The sequence below is a fragment of the Leucoraja erinacea genome, chromosome 32, assembly GCF_028641065.1.
Source record: "Leucoraja erinacea ecotype New England chromosome 32, Leri_hhj_1, whole genome shotgun sequence".
Lineage (NCBI taxonomy): Eukaryota > Metazoa > Chordata > Chondrichthyes > Rajiformes > Rajidae > Leucoraja > Leucoraja erinaceus.
In genome coordinates, this window is record NC_073408.1 from 1,055,001 (window position 1) to 1,072,500 (window position 17,500).

At 45.6% G+C, this 17,500-nt stretch overlaps 1 protein-coding gene across 2 annotated transcripts in view; it reads left to right on the forward strand.

Annotated features, from left to right (window-relative positions):
* LOC129712248 (FXYD domain-containing ion transport regulator 6-like) overlaps positions 1-17,500 on the forward strand; it is a 171,498-nt gene that overhangs the window by 151,112 nt on the left and 2,886 nt on the right. The window contains exons 2-8 of one of the 2 annotated variants that reach the window (XM_055660526.1): positions 9,246-9,301; positions 10,983-11,006; positions 12,775-12,795; positions 13,815-13,889; positions 14,379-14,415; positions 15,579-15,628; positions 17,138-17,184. In XM_055660526.1, coding sequence (XP_055516501.1) covers positions 9,253-9,301; positions 10,983-11,006; positions 12,775-12,795; positions 13,815-13,889; positions 14,379-14,415; positions 15,579-15,628; positions 17,138-17,169 — 288 coding nt within the window. In that variant the 5' untranslated portion in view covers positions 9,246-9,252 and the 3' untranslated portion in view covers positions 17,170-17,184. The remainder of the gene's footprint in view (positions 1-9,245; positions 9,302-10,982; positions 11,007-12,774; positions 12,796-13,814; positions 13,890-14,378; positions 14,416-15,578; positions 15,629-17,137; positions 17,185-17,500) is intronic. The other variant, XM_055660527.1, reaches the window with a different exon arrangement.

Sequence of the window (17,500 nt, forward strand, 5' to 3'; positions counted from 1 at the left end):
AAAACCTCTTGTGTTTCACCCAATCAGCCACTCCAAGCACAGCCATGGTGGAGATCAGAAACCGTGATGCAACCCCCTTTGTGTAGGAAGGAACTGCAGATGTTGGTTTAAAGCGAAGATAGACACAAAAAGCTGGAGTAACTCAGCGGGACAGGCAACATCTCTGGGGAGAAGGAATGGGCGACGTTTCGAGCTGAGCCTTCTTCAGCCCATCCAAGCTAATCCTTAGAACTCATTCTTTCAGATCCAGTAACATCTTTGTAAATCTTTTTGGTACCTTTTCCAGTTTAACAACATCCTTCTACAGCATGGTGACCAGAACTGTACACTGTAATTGTGGCAAAACATCACCCATTCCATCTCTCCAGCTGAGTTACTCCAGCTTTTTGTGTCTATCTTCAATGCAGACCCTTTTAGTTGCTTCGAAAAGTTCAGCATCAAGCTGGACGTTTGATAAACCAAGCAGAAGAGGTCTATGTGTGAATGTGAAGGCTATGATTAGAACTGGTGCCACAAAGAACTGCGTTATACACAGTGAAATCAATAGTGGGATATCGCCAGGGAACTTGGTCGAGGTGGGACAGGGGATTTTGATATAATTCGTTTAATATCAGCAAAGTTATTAACTGGTTTGAAATGGTTGTGAGATATTCAATGCAAAATCATCTCTCCCCTTCCCATATTTTATTTCAAAATATCACACATGCTGCATAATATCCTATTTTTACCAGGATCAAGTTCTGGACTCTACAGGTTTCTGTTACCAGCTAAATAAGAATATTTCCAAACTGTATCCTGGCTGTTCTCTAAATAGCACAGTAGATTCATTTACCACAGATACTCCGAAAGCTGCTGTACATCTCCTGATGTTTTTGTTTATGTCTCCATGTGCAGTACAGAAACAGGCCCTTTGCCACAAGATAGACACAAAACTCTGTGGGACAGGCAGCATCTCTGGAGAGAAGAAAGGGGTGGCGTTTTGGGTCAAGGGTCTCGACCTGAAACACCATCCATTCCTTCTCTACAGAGATGCTGCCGGTCCCGCTGAGTTACTCCAGCTTTTTGTGTCTATCTTTGGCATACAGTATCAATGTTGAACCTGGTGCCAAGTTAAACTATTCCCCTTTGCATTCCCTCCATAACCATGTGTGTATCTAAAAGCTTCTTCAACACCACCATCATATCTGCCCCCACCACCACCCCTGGCAATGCGTTCCAGGCACCAACACTCAATGTGTAAAAAAATGTACCCCAAATTTTTTTTTATCCCCAATTTACCTCCTCTAATCTTTGCCCCTTTCACCATAAAACTCTGCTCTCGAGTCTTTGACTTTTCCACCATGGGGGAAAAAAGGTTCTGACTTTCTGCCCTATCTATACCAATCAGAATGTTATATATACTTCATAAGTAATGCCTTCTAATTCAGGCAGCATTCTGATAAATCACTTCTGCACCCTGTCCAAAGCCCACACATCCTCCCTATGAAGGGGTGACCAGAATTGCACAAATTAATCATGAACTAGGAGCAGAATTAGGCCATTTGGCCCATCAAGTCTACTCCGCCATTCAATCATGGCTGATCTATCTCTCTCTCCTAACCCCATTCTCCTGCCTTCTCCCCTTAACCCCTGACACCCGTACTAATCAAGAATCTATCTATCTCTGACTCAAAAATATCCATTGACTTGTGGCCTCCACAGCCTTTGTGGCAAAGAATTCCACAGATTCACCACCCACATGATTCCTTTGCTGGGAGGGCATTAAGATGCTCATTCCTGGATTGTACCCTTGAGCCTTCACCCTGCGTCTCCTCGTCCTCTCCATTTTCCCACAGCTTCTCAGAAATATGACGCCGAAAAAAATAAACAAAAGTGCAGAGGTTTGCAGGTGAGAATCTGAATGTCAGTGCAAAGCAAACTTTCTTGTTTCAAACTTGAAATCCCCACGGGCAACCCTCATTGAGCACGGAACAATTCATTCAGCTGCTTCACCAAGTTAAAATATATATATTTCAAAGGGACTGCGTTGCCCAATGAACACGTGGGAGAAGGGAGGAGATCTGGCAGCATCTGTAGCTCCTTCCCACACGAGAGGGAATGAAAGGCAGTGAGACTTGGGAAGGGAATTCTGGAGCTAAAGTCATTGCTGCCAAGGTTGGGTCAATGGAGTTTGGAGATGTCAGGAATGCCATAGTCCTGAATGAACCCAGAGATTGCTGTGTGTTTGAGGGATGGGGGAGACTGGAGTTGGGGAGGAACAACTAAACACACAGCATTTAAAAACTGAAATAGACACAAAATGCTGGAGTAACTCAGCGGGACAGGCAGCATCTCTAGAGAGAAGGAATGGGTGACGTTTCGGGTCGAGCCCTTCTTCAGATCTGAAACTTCACCCATTCCTTCTCTCCAGAGATGCTGCCTGTCCCACTGAGTTACTCCAGCATTTTGTGTCTATCTTTGATTTAAACCAGCATTTCCTTCCGACACCTTTAAAAATGAGACCTTGCCAGACTGGGAGATCAGTTATTGACAATAGACAATAGGTGCAGGAGTAGCCCTTTCGGCCCGTCGAGCCAGCACCGCCATTCAATGTGATCATGGCTGATCATCCCCAATCAGTACCCTGTTCCTGCCTTCTCCCCATATCCCCTGACTCCGCTATCTTTAAGAGCCCTATCTAGCTCTCTCTTGAAAGCATCCAGAGAACCTGCCTCCACCACCCTCTGAGGCAGAGAATTCCACAGACTCACCACTCTCTGTGAGAAAAAGTGTTTCCTTCTCACCGTTCTAAATGGCTTACTCCTTATTCTTAAACTGTGGCCCCTGGTTCTGGACTCCCCCAACATCGGGAACATGTTTCCTGCCTCTAGCGTGTCCAAACCCTTAACAATCTTATATATTTTGGATAGACTTGTTTAAGGAGGTTATAAATCCTGTTCCCCACCCCTACCTGAAGTAACATTAATCTGAGATATTTTTAGCTGCTGTTACGTAACAAAGATCATCTGTAGCAGTTTGTTTAGTTCCAATGTCAGGCAATGTGGGATTCCATTTCAGGGCTGCTGTGCTGACAGGTTATACAGGGAGGGAGTGTTGTTTGTAGCATGCCCCACTGGCCATCTAGAAATAATGACAGTCTTTAGATAATTGATCCAAGATGGTGGTCGACCCAGCCGGCTATTTGTGAGCTTGTCACGGAAGTGGATCGACAATCGCTCCACATTTTAAAATCTCTACTCCCCATCTCTACATTGTAAATGTCAATTGTAATCTTGTATTGTCTTTCTGCTGACTGGTTAGCACGCAACAAAACGGTACACGTGACAATAAACCACATAAACTAAACTATTTCTGCAATGGGAATGTTACATAAAACCATAGAAACTATTTCTGCAATGGAAATGTTACATAAAACCATAGAAAGACACAAAATGTTGGAGTAACTCAGTGGGTCTGGCAGCATCTCTGGAGAACTTGAATCGGTCTTGTCCGGACTATACCCTGAAGATGGGACCCAGCCCAAAATGTCACGTGTCCGTGCTCTGCAGAGATGCTGCCTGACCCACTAAGTTACTCCAGCGTCGTGCCTTTCTTCGGTATAAACCAGCACCTGCACTTCCTTGCCATTACATAAAACCACACTTGCCCTCTAGCCTTGCTCATGAGGTCAAAGTCAAGCATCCACAGTCTGCAGAGAGAGACCCAGAGGTGGTGAAACCACATTCACACGGACAAGATATGAAATCGTTCAGTAATGCTTCAATCTCACATCTCCTACGACGTTACACATAGATCAAGCAAAACATTTGTTATCTATTTAATTCCCACCAGCCCTTGGCAATCCTTCCACCTCCTCAATTCTGGACTCTTGCATTTCCTTCATCTTAATCCCTCTTATGTTGCTGGCTGTGTTTCCAGCAGCCTCCAAACCTCCCAGCCCCTTCCCTTCCTTTAAAACTCTAACACCACTTTCTCCAAATAGTTCGTCACACAAGTGTGAAAGCAGTCCACCCTTTAACACAAAGGGTGGTGGGTGTATGGAACAAGCTGCCAGAGGTAGTTGAGGCTGGGACTATCCCAACAATTAAGAAACAGTTAGACAGGTACATGGATAGGACAGGTTTGGAGGGATATGGACCAAATGCTGGCAGGTGTAGATGGGACATGTTGGGCCGAAGGGCCTGTTGGAAACTGTATCACGATGACTCAATGCTACCTCCTTTGGCAGCTCAGTACCAGATCGTATTTGATGGTGAACCTTAGAGACTCTTGTGCAGATTTGTTCTGTTGTGTATTAGTTGTCTCTGCTGTGGGTTTGGCTGTATTGGCTGAAGCAGAATACACTTCACAATATACACCCCAGTTCCCAAAGTCTTTGGTACCTTAGCAATCAGCTTGGCATGATGAGACATTCTACACAATACACCGTGCTGGAGTAACTCAGCAGGTCAGGCAACATGTCCGGAGGTTATTGGAAAAGTAACATTTAGTGTCTCGAAACCTTGAATGCTGCCCGACCCAAAACGTCACCTATCCATGTTCTCCAGAGATGCTGCCTGACCTGCTGAGTTACTCCAGCACTTGGTGTCTTATTTTGTCAAGCAGCATCTGCAGTTCCTTGTGTCTGCTTTAAACACCATAAGCCAACGATCTAAGCACACCAACAAAAAGTCTCTGCAGTGTAACACGGATGTCATGTCATGTAAATCAAATAAATTAATTCATGCATTTGCTCCCATTCATAGTTCCATATCTGTGGGTTCACTATGTAAAGTGCTGTCAGCTGCGCATATATGAATATGTGATCACCTATTTACATCTTTTGTACATTCATTCCTTTCCTGCCTTCTGTCTTAAACAAAACTTGAAAATCCATCAGTGATCAGCCAGCGGCTGAACAAGAACGGGTTGATATTTTACTCTCTGCATGGCTGGTGCGTTTGTCCTGGAGTTTTGTGCCATCTGGGTTTTGTTCCTTAATGTTTGTTCTTGCACAGTCTGAAAGATCATGTACGCAACCGCCAGTATCTGGGTGTGGGGCACATTTGTATTCTGTTAGTGTGATGGTTCTATTTACTTCAAAGCTATGTTGCAGACAGAATCTATAATGGGATCGCCTGAAATCAAACCACGTCATCAATTGGCCAGCTGTCACGGTGGTTTGAAGTGCCCTAACCAAGTAGCCGTGAAGGCATGGGATATTGCAGAAACAATCAATGGCTGGCTTGAAGATTCTACTTGGGAGCCCTGCTCCCCCACACATCAGGGCACCTAGATATGAACCATGCTGCCCGCCTGGTCCTGCTCTGTCTGTCCAAACAGTGGCCATAACCAAGGAGGGTCACGGGCAAAGCAACAGTCCCAACCAGAACAGCTGAACGCATGTTGGGATTGGACCATGAGGAGCGATGGTGACAGGGAAAGCAGTTAGTATTGGGATGAAGTAGATTTGTTTACTCCAGGACCTTGTGTCTTTCTTCAGTGTATACCAGCATCTTCAGTTCCTTCCTACACATCATACCAATGCCAATCTTTGTTTGCCTGATCTAACGGTGGTGAGAGTCCACATCTAACACCTTGTGGCTCCAGGCCGGGACTTTCCACCCAGTCACAAACCAGCTCTGATCAGTCACATCTAAATGGTGTCAAGTTGGGAAAAGGGGAAGTACAACGGGATCTGGGGGTCCTTGTACATCATTCGATGAAAGTAAGCATGTAGGTACAGCAGGCAGTGAAGAAAGCGAATGGCATGTTGGCCTTTATAACAAAAGGAATCGAATAAGGAGCAAATAGATCCTTCTGCAGTTGTACAGAGCCCTAGTGAAACCACACCTGGAGTATTGTGCGCAATTTTGGTCCCCTAATTTGAGGAAGGACATTCTTGCTATTGAGGGAGTGCAGCGTAGGTTCACCAGGTTAATTCCCGGGATGGCGGGACTGTCATACGCTGAGAGAATGGAGCAGCTGGGCTTGTACACTCTGGAGTTTAGAAAGATGAGAGTATATATCATTGAAACATATAAGATTGTTAAGGGTTTGGACACGCTAGAGGCAGTAAACATGTTCCCGATGTTGGGGGAGTCCAGGACCAGGGGCCACAGTTTAAGAATAAGGAGTAAGCCATTTAGAATGGAGACGAGGAACTCACAGAGAGTGGCGAGTCTGTGGAATTCTCTGCCTCAGAGGGCGGTGGAGGCAGGTTCTCTGGATGCTTTCAAGAGAGAGCTAGATAGGGCTCTTAAAGATAGCGGAGTCGGGGGATATGGGGAGAAGGCAGGAACGGGGTACTGATTGGGGATGGTCAGCCATGATCACATTGAATGGCGGTGCTGGCTCGAAGGGCTGAATGGCCTCCTCCTGCACCTATTGTCTATTGTCTATTGTCTATTTCATTTTGTGCAAGTCCATTCAATAAGGTTTGCAGCTTAATCCTTTAATCTTGTTCATTTCAATGAACAATCCAATCTTTAAGCAGCAGGTATGGTGAAGTAATCATCAAGCATTTGATGCCACACTGTCTAGTTGACCCACTACATAGTTTCCAGAATTCCAAAATTCCCTCCTTTGACTTTAATGTAGTGAATGTCAGAGGGAACACTACACTGTTTCATCCCAGGGATGAAAGTTACTCTGTTTTTGCTCTAAGGTAGATATGGAACCTTTGTCGATTTTCTGAGCCTGTCTACATAAGTTGCTCAGCAAAACTCAGTGGCATGGTGGTGCATGGTTGCTGCATCTCTGGGGGAGAGAAAGAATAGGTGATGTTTCAGGTCGAGACCCTTCTTCAGACCCATTCCTTCTCTCCAGGGATGCTGCCTGTCCCGCTGAGTTACTGCAGCATTTTGTGTCTATCTTTGGTCTAAAGCAGGATCTGCAGATCCGTCCAACACATAGTTATCAACATGGGCTTTGTGGCAGACATGTATAAGATATATGTTGTCTTTACTGCACCTTTGCAGAGAGGGATGTTTTGGATAATTGGTTTCTCAATGGGAATATTTTTGAATCCTTTGCCTATCTGAGCACAAAGTGCCTTCATGCTGAGGCAGAATTGGGAATAATAAAACATACTTACCTGTCACCACTTTAGCCAAAGGCACAGATACAATTATTAAAGATGAGTGCTACAGAATGGAATGGCATCATGTGGCTCATCATATCTGGTTGATCCAATTACCCCGTTCTCCTGGCCCTTCCCCATGGCTTTGTAAATGTGTCCATTCATCATATGAAACCAATAGCCCACTCACGGCAACTCTAGTTGGAAGCTAATTATTTGTGTTTTGTTCTCTACATTTTCATTCAAACTTGGGATCTTTGCCAAACCCACACTAGACAAGGGATAACAGGGATTGGATGTCATGTTACAGCTGTACAAGCTGTTGCGATGGCCACAATTGGAGTATTGTGACTAGTTCTGGTCATCATGCTGTCAAAGGATGTTGTTAAACTGGAAAAGGTGCCAAAAAGATTTACAGAGATGCTACTGGATCTGGAAGAATTGAGTTCTGCGGATGAGCTTGGATGGGCTGGAACTTTTTGCCCTGAGTGTAGGAGGCTGAGGGGCGATCTTATAGAGGTTTATAAAACCATGAGGGGTGTAGATAAGGTGAATGATCACATTCTTTTCCCCAAGGTAGGAGTGTCTAAAACTAGAGGGCATGAGTTTAAGGTGAGAGAGGAAAGATTTAAAGGAACATAAGGAGCAGAATTGGCCATTTGGCTAGTCTACCATTCAATCGTGGCTGATCTATCTTTCCCTCTTGACTCCATTCTCCTGCCTTTGCCCTATAACCCCTGACACCATTACTAGTCAAGAATCTGTTTCCACGCTGCATAGCTTTGTGATTCAACTCCATTGAACGTGAGCCAGGTTTCAAAGGAAACACCGTAAGTTTAATGTCAAGCTATTGGGGAAATATTCCTGAAATCAATCACTTGGGAACGCAAATGCAGACTAGGCTGACTCTTTTGCGAAACACCTCCATTCAGCCCACAAGAGTGACCCCAAGTAACTGGAGCTTGGAACTCTAGTTCTTCACTCCCCATCACCCCAACTGCAGCTTAGTCTCAGTGAGACGGTTCCATCGAAGCCCAGTGCCGGGTGCAGGAACACTGCATCTACTGTCCGCACATGTGACAGGCCTGGGGGCCAAACTATGATTTGGGCAATTTCAGATAACCAGCCCTTCCAGTTTGCCTCAGGACTGTGCATTTCTCATTGTGCTGATAGAGCAGAGAATGCCCCGGGTGGTTGCTCAGCTGGTGAGGCTGTGGCTCAGGGGAAGGGAGTAAGTTTCATCACTCACATCAGTGGCATCTCACATTGGTGGGGTGTGTGGATGGGGTGGGGTTAGGGAGGAAATGGTGGTGTTGACCTGGGTTCGCAAGGCACCACGGTGACCTCTGACCTGCGGAGTGTTTACCAGCACATTCTGTTTTTGTCTCAGATTTTCAGCATCTTTTTGTTTTATTTTTTAATTCCTGACCAGTTCTGATGCAACTGTGTCCTTGCCTCTCCTCTGCCGACTCACATTCCATACGTTCCCAACATTCCCCTTTGGTTCATGTTGCCATGGTCCAGTGTCCTGGCCATTTGGCTCAGTTCCTTTCTCCCATATTCTCCCCATATTTACACCACCTCATTGACAAACCATGTTGCAACCTTCACCTGCTCCGCCCTGTTTCGACAAATGCAATCAACCTGGCGAGCACAATCAAATAAGATCAAATAGAGCAAACAAGTTGTCCTACAACTGTAGGCTGTGCACGCCATACGCAAGAAGAAAAGGAAGATTGACAAACCATCTTAGTGTTGATGGCAATCTGTGTTTCTCTTCATCTCCACCCTATCAGAAACATGTCCACCCTTTCCCCTTTGTAACATGAAACATGCCTCTATCCTAAAAGTTCCCATTTCCGATTAAACCAGAACTTCATAATACATCTGGTATGTTATGTTTTTTGGTATTCTGGCATGTGGCCTAGATGGTTAAGTTGCTGCCTCACAGCACCAGACACCCAGGTTTGTTCCTGTATGGGGGCTGTCTGTGTGGAGTTTGCACGTTCTCCCTATGACCCTATTATGGTCACTGATTCTACCATAATGTGGACTTGAATGCCATTGCTCCTTCTGTGTGGAAGAATCACGCTAAAGCACTCGCACCAGTCCCTGACTTCAGATGCGCAAGGTTTACCTGTCCAAAGATCCCTTTACATTGTAAACAAAAGCCCCTTTGTTTTCTAGGCACCATGGAAGCGTACCTGTTCATCCTGTGCTGTGGACTCATACAAGTGGCTGGTAAGTGTCGGCTCCAGGTAACTGAATGCTGTACCTGCCCGACTCCATCTGCTGTTGGTATGACACTGACTGTCAGAAGTTGCACCAAAGACTACAGGCTTTTTATACTCACATAGAAACATAGACATAGAAAATAGATGCAGGAGTAGGCCATTCGGCCCTTCGAGCCTGCACTGCCATTCAATATGATCATGGCTGATCATCCAACTCAGTATCCTGTACCTGCCTTCTCTCCATACCCCCTGATCCCTTTAGCCACAAGGGCCACATCTAACTCCCTCTTAAATATAGCCAATGAACTGTGGCCTCAACTACTTTCTGTGGCAGAGAGTTCCAGAGATTCACCACTCTCTGTATGAAAAACATTGACGTTACTAATATATTTACTTATTTTGTTTGTTGTATATTATATCCATGTATATTGTGTTACCAGGTGTTATACTGCTAATGTCACAAGTTCACTAGTTATAGGAGTAGAATTAGGCCATTTGACCCATCAGGTCTTCTCTGCCATTCAATCATGGCTGATCTATCTCTGCCTCCTAATCCCATTATCCTGCCTTGACAGACACTCGTTCTAATCAATAATTTGTCTCTCTGCCTTAATATTTGGCCTCATAGACCTCTGTGGCAATGAGGTCCACAGATTAACTACCCTCTGACTAAAAAAGTTCCTCCTCGCCTCCTTTCTATAAGAGCGCCCTTTAATTCTGAGGCTATGACCTCTGGTCCTAGACTCTCCCACCAGTGGAAACATAGTCTCCACATCCACTCTATGCCTTTCATTATTCTGTAAGGAATAAAATGTCATTGTTCCACTGGCCGTCCATCAGTTCAGTTTAGTTTATTGTCACGTGTACCGAGGTACAGTGAAAAGCTTTTGTTGTGAGCTAACCAGTCAGCAGCAAGACAATACATGATTACAATCCAGCAATTTGCAGTGTATAGATTCCATGATAAGGGAATAATGTTTAGTTAAGGTAAAGCCGGCAAAGTCCTATCAAGGATAGTTGAAGGGTCTCCAATGAGGTAGATAGTAGTTCAGCTCTGCTCTCTGGTTGTGGTGGGATGGTTCAGTTGCCTGATAAACAGCTGGGAAGAATTTATGACAATTAAATACTGTTGACTCTTGCCTTTTCACGAGGGGGACCTACGCTGTCTTTCACTGTATCCCGGTCCACGATAAAAAGAAACTGGTGTGTGTGGCTCCAGTCAGGGAAATAACCCCCCCCCCCCCCCCCCCCCCCCCCCCCCTCCAGCTTTGCATTGATGGTCCCATGTCTGTGTAACACGCAGACACTATTCAACTATCTGTGTGTTCAGTCTCTCTCTCTGCCCCATGCTGATTCCTTCATGAATCACAGTTACGGTTCTACCAAAACGCACCAGGTAACTAACCATCTTCAGTATTCCCTACATGTATCATTCCCTCAACACAAAACAATGAAGGAGTAGTCTCAACCCAAATCGTCACCCATTCCTTCACTCCGGAGATGCTGCCGGCCGGCCGGTCCTGCTGAGTTACTCCAGCTTTTTGTGTCCTTATCTAAAGAACAATGCTTGCAAGGTTGCTCACTTTCCTTGAATTTCGATTGAGGAGTCGTTTACTGATTGGAGTTGTTTTGTACAGAGATGTGGATATAATTCTGTTGCTCACCACTCATAAATCTTTCCTTTCCAGCTGCAGGCAACTCTACCGACATGGGTAAGCCTCCGCTCATTTGCATGTGTCTAGTTTTCCTGCCGTTGTATAATTCATTGTCAGATGCTCAACTTGCGGAGATAGGGGAGGAACGAGGTTCGGGGGGGGGCTGGCAAAATGTCATGTTCTACGGAACTTACAGCAACATCCCATTGAGCGGGGTAAGTGGGGGGTGATAACCTGATTAAACCATGAGAGGAATAGATCAGGAAGATGCACAAAATCTCTTTCCCAGAGTAGGGGAATCGAGAACCAGAGAACATAGGTTCGAGGTGAAGGGGAAAAGATTTAATAGGAATCTGAGGGGCAACTTTTTACACAAAGGGTGGTGGGTGCATGGAACAAAGCTGTCAGAGGAGGTAGTTGAGGCTGGGACTATCCCTATGTTTAAGAAACAGTTAGACAGGTTTGGAGGGATATGGATCAAACGCAGGCAGGTGGGACTAGTGTAGCTGGGACATGTTGGCCGGTGTGGGCAAGTTGGGCTGAAGGGCCTGTTTCCACACTGTATCACTCTATGACTCATGACTCTAAGCAGTGCAAATTTGCCCAGTGGAAATATCATCCACACATTGAACAAATAATCCATTTACAGTGTAACGTGTTTGCAATGGCATTTATCATGATGAAAGTGTATGCTGGAATTTACAGTGGAAGTCAGAAGTAAATCATTTAAATCAATATAAAATATCTATGCCCTCATTCTGATGGGACGGCACAGTGTTGCAGCGGGTAGAGCAGCTGCCTCACGAGCAGTAAAGACCCGGGTTTGATACTGACCGGGTGCTGTCTGTGTGGAGTTTGCATGTTCTCCCTGTGACTGCACAGATTTTCTCCAGGTGCTCCGGTTTCCTCCCCCATCCCAAATACCTGCAGTGCAGTGAGGGTTTAGATGGAAGGTTTGTGCTGAAGGTTACACTGGGAAGACCATGGAGTGGGATGGGGGAGGGATGGATGGATGGCTGGGTGGATGTGATTACAATCTATCCCAGTGGGATGTACATGGACAATGGGAGACAAGTGGTGAGGGTTTGGCCTGTGCCCAGGGAGAGGTGTGGTGTGTGTGTGTGTGTGTGTGTGTGTGTGTGTGTGTGTGTGTGTGTGTGTGTGTGTGTGTGTGTGTGTGTGTGTGTGTGTGTGTGTGTGTGCAATGGGGCAGTGTGTGTGTGTGTGTGTGTGTGTGTGTGTGTGTGTGTGTCTGTGTGTGTGTGTGTGTGTGTGTGTGTCAGTGTGTTTGTGTGTGCCAGTGTGTGTGTCTGTGTGCCAATGTGTGTGTGTGTGTGTGTGTGTGTGTGTGTGCAATGGGGCAGTGTGTGTGTGTGTGTGTGTGTGTGTGTGCGTGCATGCAATGGGGCAGTGTGTGTGTGTGTGTGTGTGCAATGGGGCAGTGTGTGTGTGTGTGTGTGTGTGTGTGTGTGTGTGTGTGTGTGCAGTGGGGCAGTGTGTGTGTGTGTGTGTGTGTGTGTGTGTGTGCAATGGGGCAGTGTTGTGTGTGTGTGCAATGGGGCTACTGTGTGTGTGACCCATTGTGTGTGTGTGTGTGTGTGTGTGCAATGGGGCAGTGTGTGTGTGTGTGTGACAAGTGCATGCACGTTCTGGCTGTGAACACACTATGTGTAGGATGTATATGTGAGGCAGAAGAGAAAGAGGTTGTTCTGCTTCTCTCTGCCTGTTCTCCTGTAACTTAGGGGTTCCAGTTTGTGAGACGTTGCTACTGTGAACATTGACCTATTATCTATGTTGTTGTGTTTCATGTCCTCGACATTTCAAGGCAAAGACCAGTTTTTTTACGGTGAGTGGCTCAATTATTTGTTCCTATTTTCTTTTTAATTAAAATTGCTTAAGCACTGTTTATTATGTTACACCCTGGAGTGCTGCGTCTATTGATGATCCAGGCCACTGTCATCACAGTTATCTTTCCCAACACTTAGTGGACTGGCAATCTCCCAGCACCATGCCACAGCCTCAATCTTTGTGCTTTTAGAAAGTTATCATCAATTTTCCCATTTGTCTCGGCAATGAAGCCCATCAACGTTGCACCCTCACACAAGCGCACATGTGCACACACACACGCACACACACATGCAGATGCATACTCACACAAACATGCGCGCAGACACACACACGCACGCTGTCATCCTCCTGCAGGAGTTGCTTTATATACAGATTGTTTCTGTCACTATTCATGATCTGGAATGGGTTGCCTCCAAGAGTGTTTGTAATGCCAACTTTGAAAAAGTAATTGAATGAATACTGAAAGAGTATACTTGTGTATCAAGGTGATGATGTTCTAAGGGCAGACTGATGGCCCCAGTATCTCTTTCTGTGCTGGGTCTTCAAACATGTTACAACAGGCGGTGGTGCAGCGGCTAGAGTTGTTGCCACGCAGCGCCAGAGACCCAGGTTCGATCCTGACCCCGGGTTCTGTCTGTGTGAAGTTTGCACGCTCTCCCAGATTCGCCGGTTTCCCCCCCACATCCCAAAGACGTACAAGTTTGCAGGTTAATTGTAAATTGCCCCGAGTTTGTGGGGAGCAGATGCGAGAGTGGGATAGTAGGTGGTCGATGGCCAGTATGGACTAGGTGGGTGGAAGGGCCTGTTTCCATGCTGTGTCTTTCACAATCAAAAACAATACTTCTCTCGTTTTCGGGATTGACAGGGTTTGCAAATCAGACACTAAATATATGACGTCTGAAGAAGGGTTTCGGCCCGAAACGTTGCCTATTTCCTTCGCTCCATAGATGCTGCTGCACCCGCTGAGTTTCTCCAGCTTTTTTGTGTAACACTAAATATATGACGATCTCTTTGTAGATTATAAGACTCTACGGATCGGAGGCCTGGTGTTTGCCGTCATTCTCTTTACTCTTGGCATCCTGCTGATCCTGAGTGAGTATACAGGATGTTTCCACTCACCCTGTGGCCATTCTTTATTCCACCTTCATTAGCCATGCGATAGATAGTATGTGATCACGTTGGCCGTGTGGCTTTTTGGGAGCTGTGTCATATATTGTGGATGGGTCAGAGCTGGCCAAGGACAAGCAAACTAATGACATTAAATAATTAAATAGTATAACAGGGTTAAAGAGCTGACTGACCTCTCCTTTAGGCAGCATGGTGGTGGTCAATGTTTGTACGTTCTCCCCGTGACCACGTGGGTTTTCCCCGGGTGCTCCAGTTTCCTCTCACATTCCAAAGGCGTACAAGTTTGTTGGTTCATTGGCTTTGGTAAAGATTGTAAATTGTCCCCAGTGTGCTAGTGTGTGAGATCACTGGTCAGCACAGACTCGGTGGGCCAAAGGGCCTGTTTCCGCGCTGAATCTGTAAACCCTGCTGGTCCAGTTGTACAGAATGTCTCATTCCTGTCATTTCTTGCAGGTCGGAAATGTCGTTGTAGCTTCAACCAGAAGCCCAGGTAATGGCACTGAGTGGCTGGGGGGGGTGAGACCACCAGAGTTGAGTATCAGAGGGCAGCAGTGTCTTGTACACAGCGGCCCAGAATGACTCAGCTTGCATGACTATGCATGACCATTGTGTTCAGTATTCTCTCCGGTAACATTAACAAGGGTCAAAGGCCTGAGGAAATCCTGAACATGAAATCTTTAGTCAATGTCTAATCCACTAGATACAGGTGAAGCTTCGTCTACACTGTCCCAAAGACTTTGGACAAAAATAAGAAAGACCAGCGTAAGAATTGGGGCTGGTCCATTCAAAGCCTGAAGTTGGTTTTTTTCCACACGCTCGGTCGTAAAACTATCTCTGCACCCACCTCATCCCAGCAACATCTGCTGCAGATGTGACCATTACTGCCCCCAGGCAGAGCATCTTGAGTAAGATAAAGATAAGTGATGTTATTGATCAGATGTGACCTCATTGAACCAAGCAGCAGGACTTGACACCAAGTCAGTGACCATGTAAACCTCTCACTGTATCTCGGTACATGTGGTGGCAACAAACTAATCATGTCACCATTTGCCAGGTAGACTCAAATGCTGGAGAAACTCAGCGGGTGAGACAGCATCCATGGAGCGAAGGAATAGGTGACGTTTCGGGTCGAGACCCTTCTTCAGACTCGACCCGAAAATTCACCTATTCCTTCGCTCCATAGATGCTGCCTCACCCGCTGAGTTTCTCCAGCATTTTTGTCTAACTTCGATTTCTCCAGCATCTGCAGTTCCTTCTTAAACATGACACCATTTGCTGTTTCATTTCCAGTCACAGTAAAAAGACAAATGATTCCAAGATGGATTTCCTTTTGCTCCTCGATTTATTTTTGTCAAAAGTCTTTGGGACTTTGTAGAGTCTTGGTTTGTATCTAGTGGATTAGATACAGACTAAAGCTGTCCCATTGATCTGGTCCACTGCCAGATCTAGACTGAACATGCTTACTGGGATGATACAGAAGGGTCTTTCTATCAGACCTGCGCTGACCTTGCTCTGGGAATACTGGATACTGTGCAGAGGGAGTTTTATTTATGTTGGGATTGGTGATGCAACAAGTAAATATTGTCTGAAAAAATCAGATCAGTGCTGGTGCATCTATGCTCTGATCCTCTTTTACATTTCCTTTCTCTCCAGGTCACCTGGTGATGAGGAGGCCCGCGTGGATACTCCGATCATCGACAAACGTAAGCGTGGACTACCTGCTCCAGACAGTGAAACACTAACGCTGGGAGTCTTGCATCGACCCAGACTGCAAAAGGGGACTTAATGTGCCTAATGCATGAACTAAGATCACCCAAATTACTTTCTCATCAAGACAGCAGTTATGTAGAGTACAGGAAGGTTATGTAGAGTACAGGAAGGATCCTCTGATCCACACAATGGTGAATGTGCATATTAAGATACACATGATGTATCCCCTTCAAAGGCTTGTTACATGGTTTAGAGATACAGCATGGAGACAGGTGCTTTGGCCACTAAGTCCACGTCTGACATCTATTCAATCAATCAATCAATCAGTTTTATTTGTCACTTGTACGTAAAGTGCAAGTGAAATGAATTTGCCAGCAGCGGTACAATGAAAGAAGAACACACAAAAACACACTAACAATTTAACACAGCATTCATCCCTGTGGTGGAAGTTCACTACATTTGGCCAATCCTCCTCCACTTTCCCACTGGTTCAGCATTTTCTCACATTCTCATCCACTCCACACACACAGTGGGTCAATTTACGTTTACAAGGTGAATAGCCCACAGTCTTTTCCCCAGGTTAGTGGGGCCTATAACTCGAGGGCATAGGTTTAAAGTGAGAGACACAAAATTTAAAAGAGACCCAAGAAGCAGGTTTTTCACACAGAGGATAGATGTAGCTCTTAGGGCTAACGGATATGGGGAGAAAGCAGGAACGGGGTACTGATTCTAGATGATCAGCCATGGTCACATTGAATGGCGGTGCTGGCTCGAAGGGCTGAATGGCCTACTCCTGCATCTATAGTCTATGTTTCTAAGAGGGATGAGCTCAGTTATGCAACTTGGCCAGTGCAGAAAAGTTGGTAGACAAAAGTTCTGGAGAACCTCAGCGGATGCAGCAGCATCTATGGAGCGAAGGAAATAGGCAACGTTTCGGGCCGAAACCCTGCTTCAGACTTGGGCAGAATATTTGAGCCCGTTTCCGTTGATGTACAGTTCCGTGACTGAAAGGCTAAAGAGCTTTCACCCTGAATATATAATATCAAGCTGCCGTTGAACTGCACGGGGCATTTCACGATAGGATTAGGACTTGGACTTGGACTGCTCTGACTTTTGGCAAAGAGACATCTGGTAGCGTAGCTGTCGGAGTGAGAGGATCCTCAATATTGGTTGTGTATTGAAATGCTAAATTACGATGCAAAACTCAGCCACAACTGTGAAATGTGAGTTACAATATATCTACTATTTGATTGGTTTTGTGCTTGGATGATTTCAGAAATTATTGAGCAGTGCGTTATTGGAATATGAAAAATGGGAGAGTTAAGGAAGTGAAGCTTAGTTAAATTGAAGTTAGGTGTTAACCATAATTAAGTGGATAGTTGCACTTGGCTATTACGCTCAGTTTAAGTTTGCTGACACTTTTTACTCAGGACTGTGTTTCATCTTCCCCTGTTCAGGTATTGCATGGTGTTTTAACATTGCTCTCTCCTCTTTGTTTAAAGCAACAGAGACAGCAGCCAAGACCGAGAACTGAAGAGGCCCCACCACGGTAAGAGCCTAATTCCCATTTACTTCCCATTTGTGCGACCAAGTTCCAGAAGGTTCTTCTGCACCTGGCAGAGTTTTCCACGGCACAGCCCCGTGTGGGTCTGGTTTTCTCCCTCATCCCAATAACAGGTGGGTCTGTAGGTTAATAGCCTCTGTAATCATTCCTTTTGTGTAGGGAGTGGATGAGAAAGTGGAATAGAAACATAGACAATAGGTGCAGGAGGAGGCCATTCGGCCCTTTAAGCCAGCACCGCCATTCATTGTGATCATGGCTGATCATCCCCTATCAATAACCCGTGCCTGCCTTCTCTCCATAT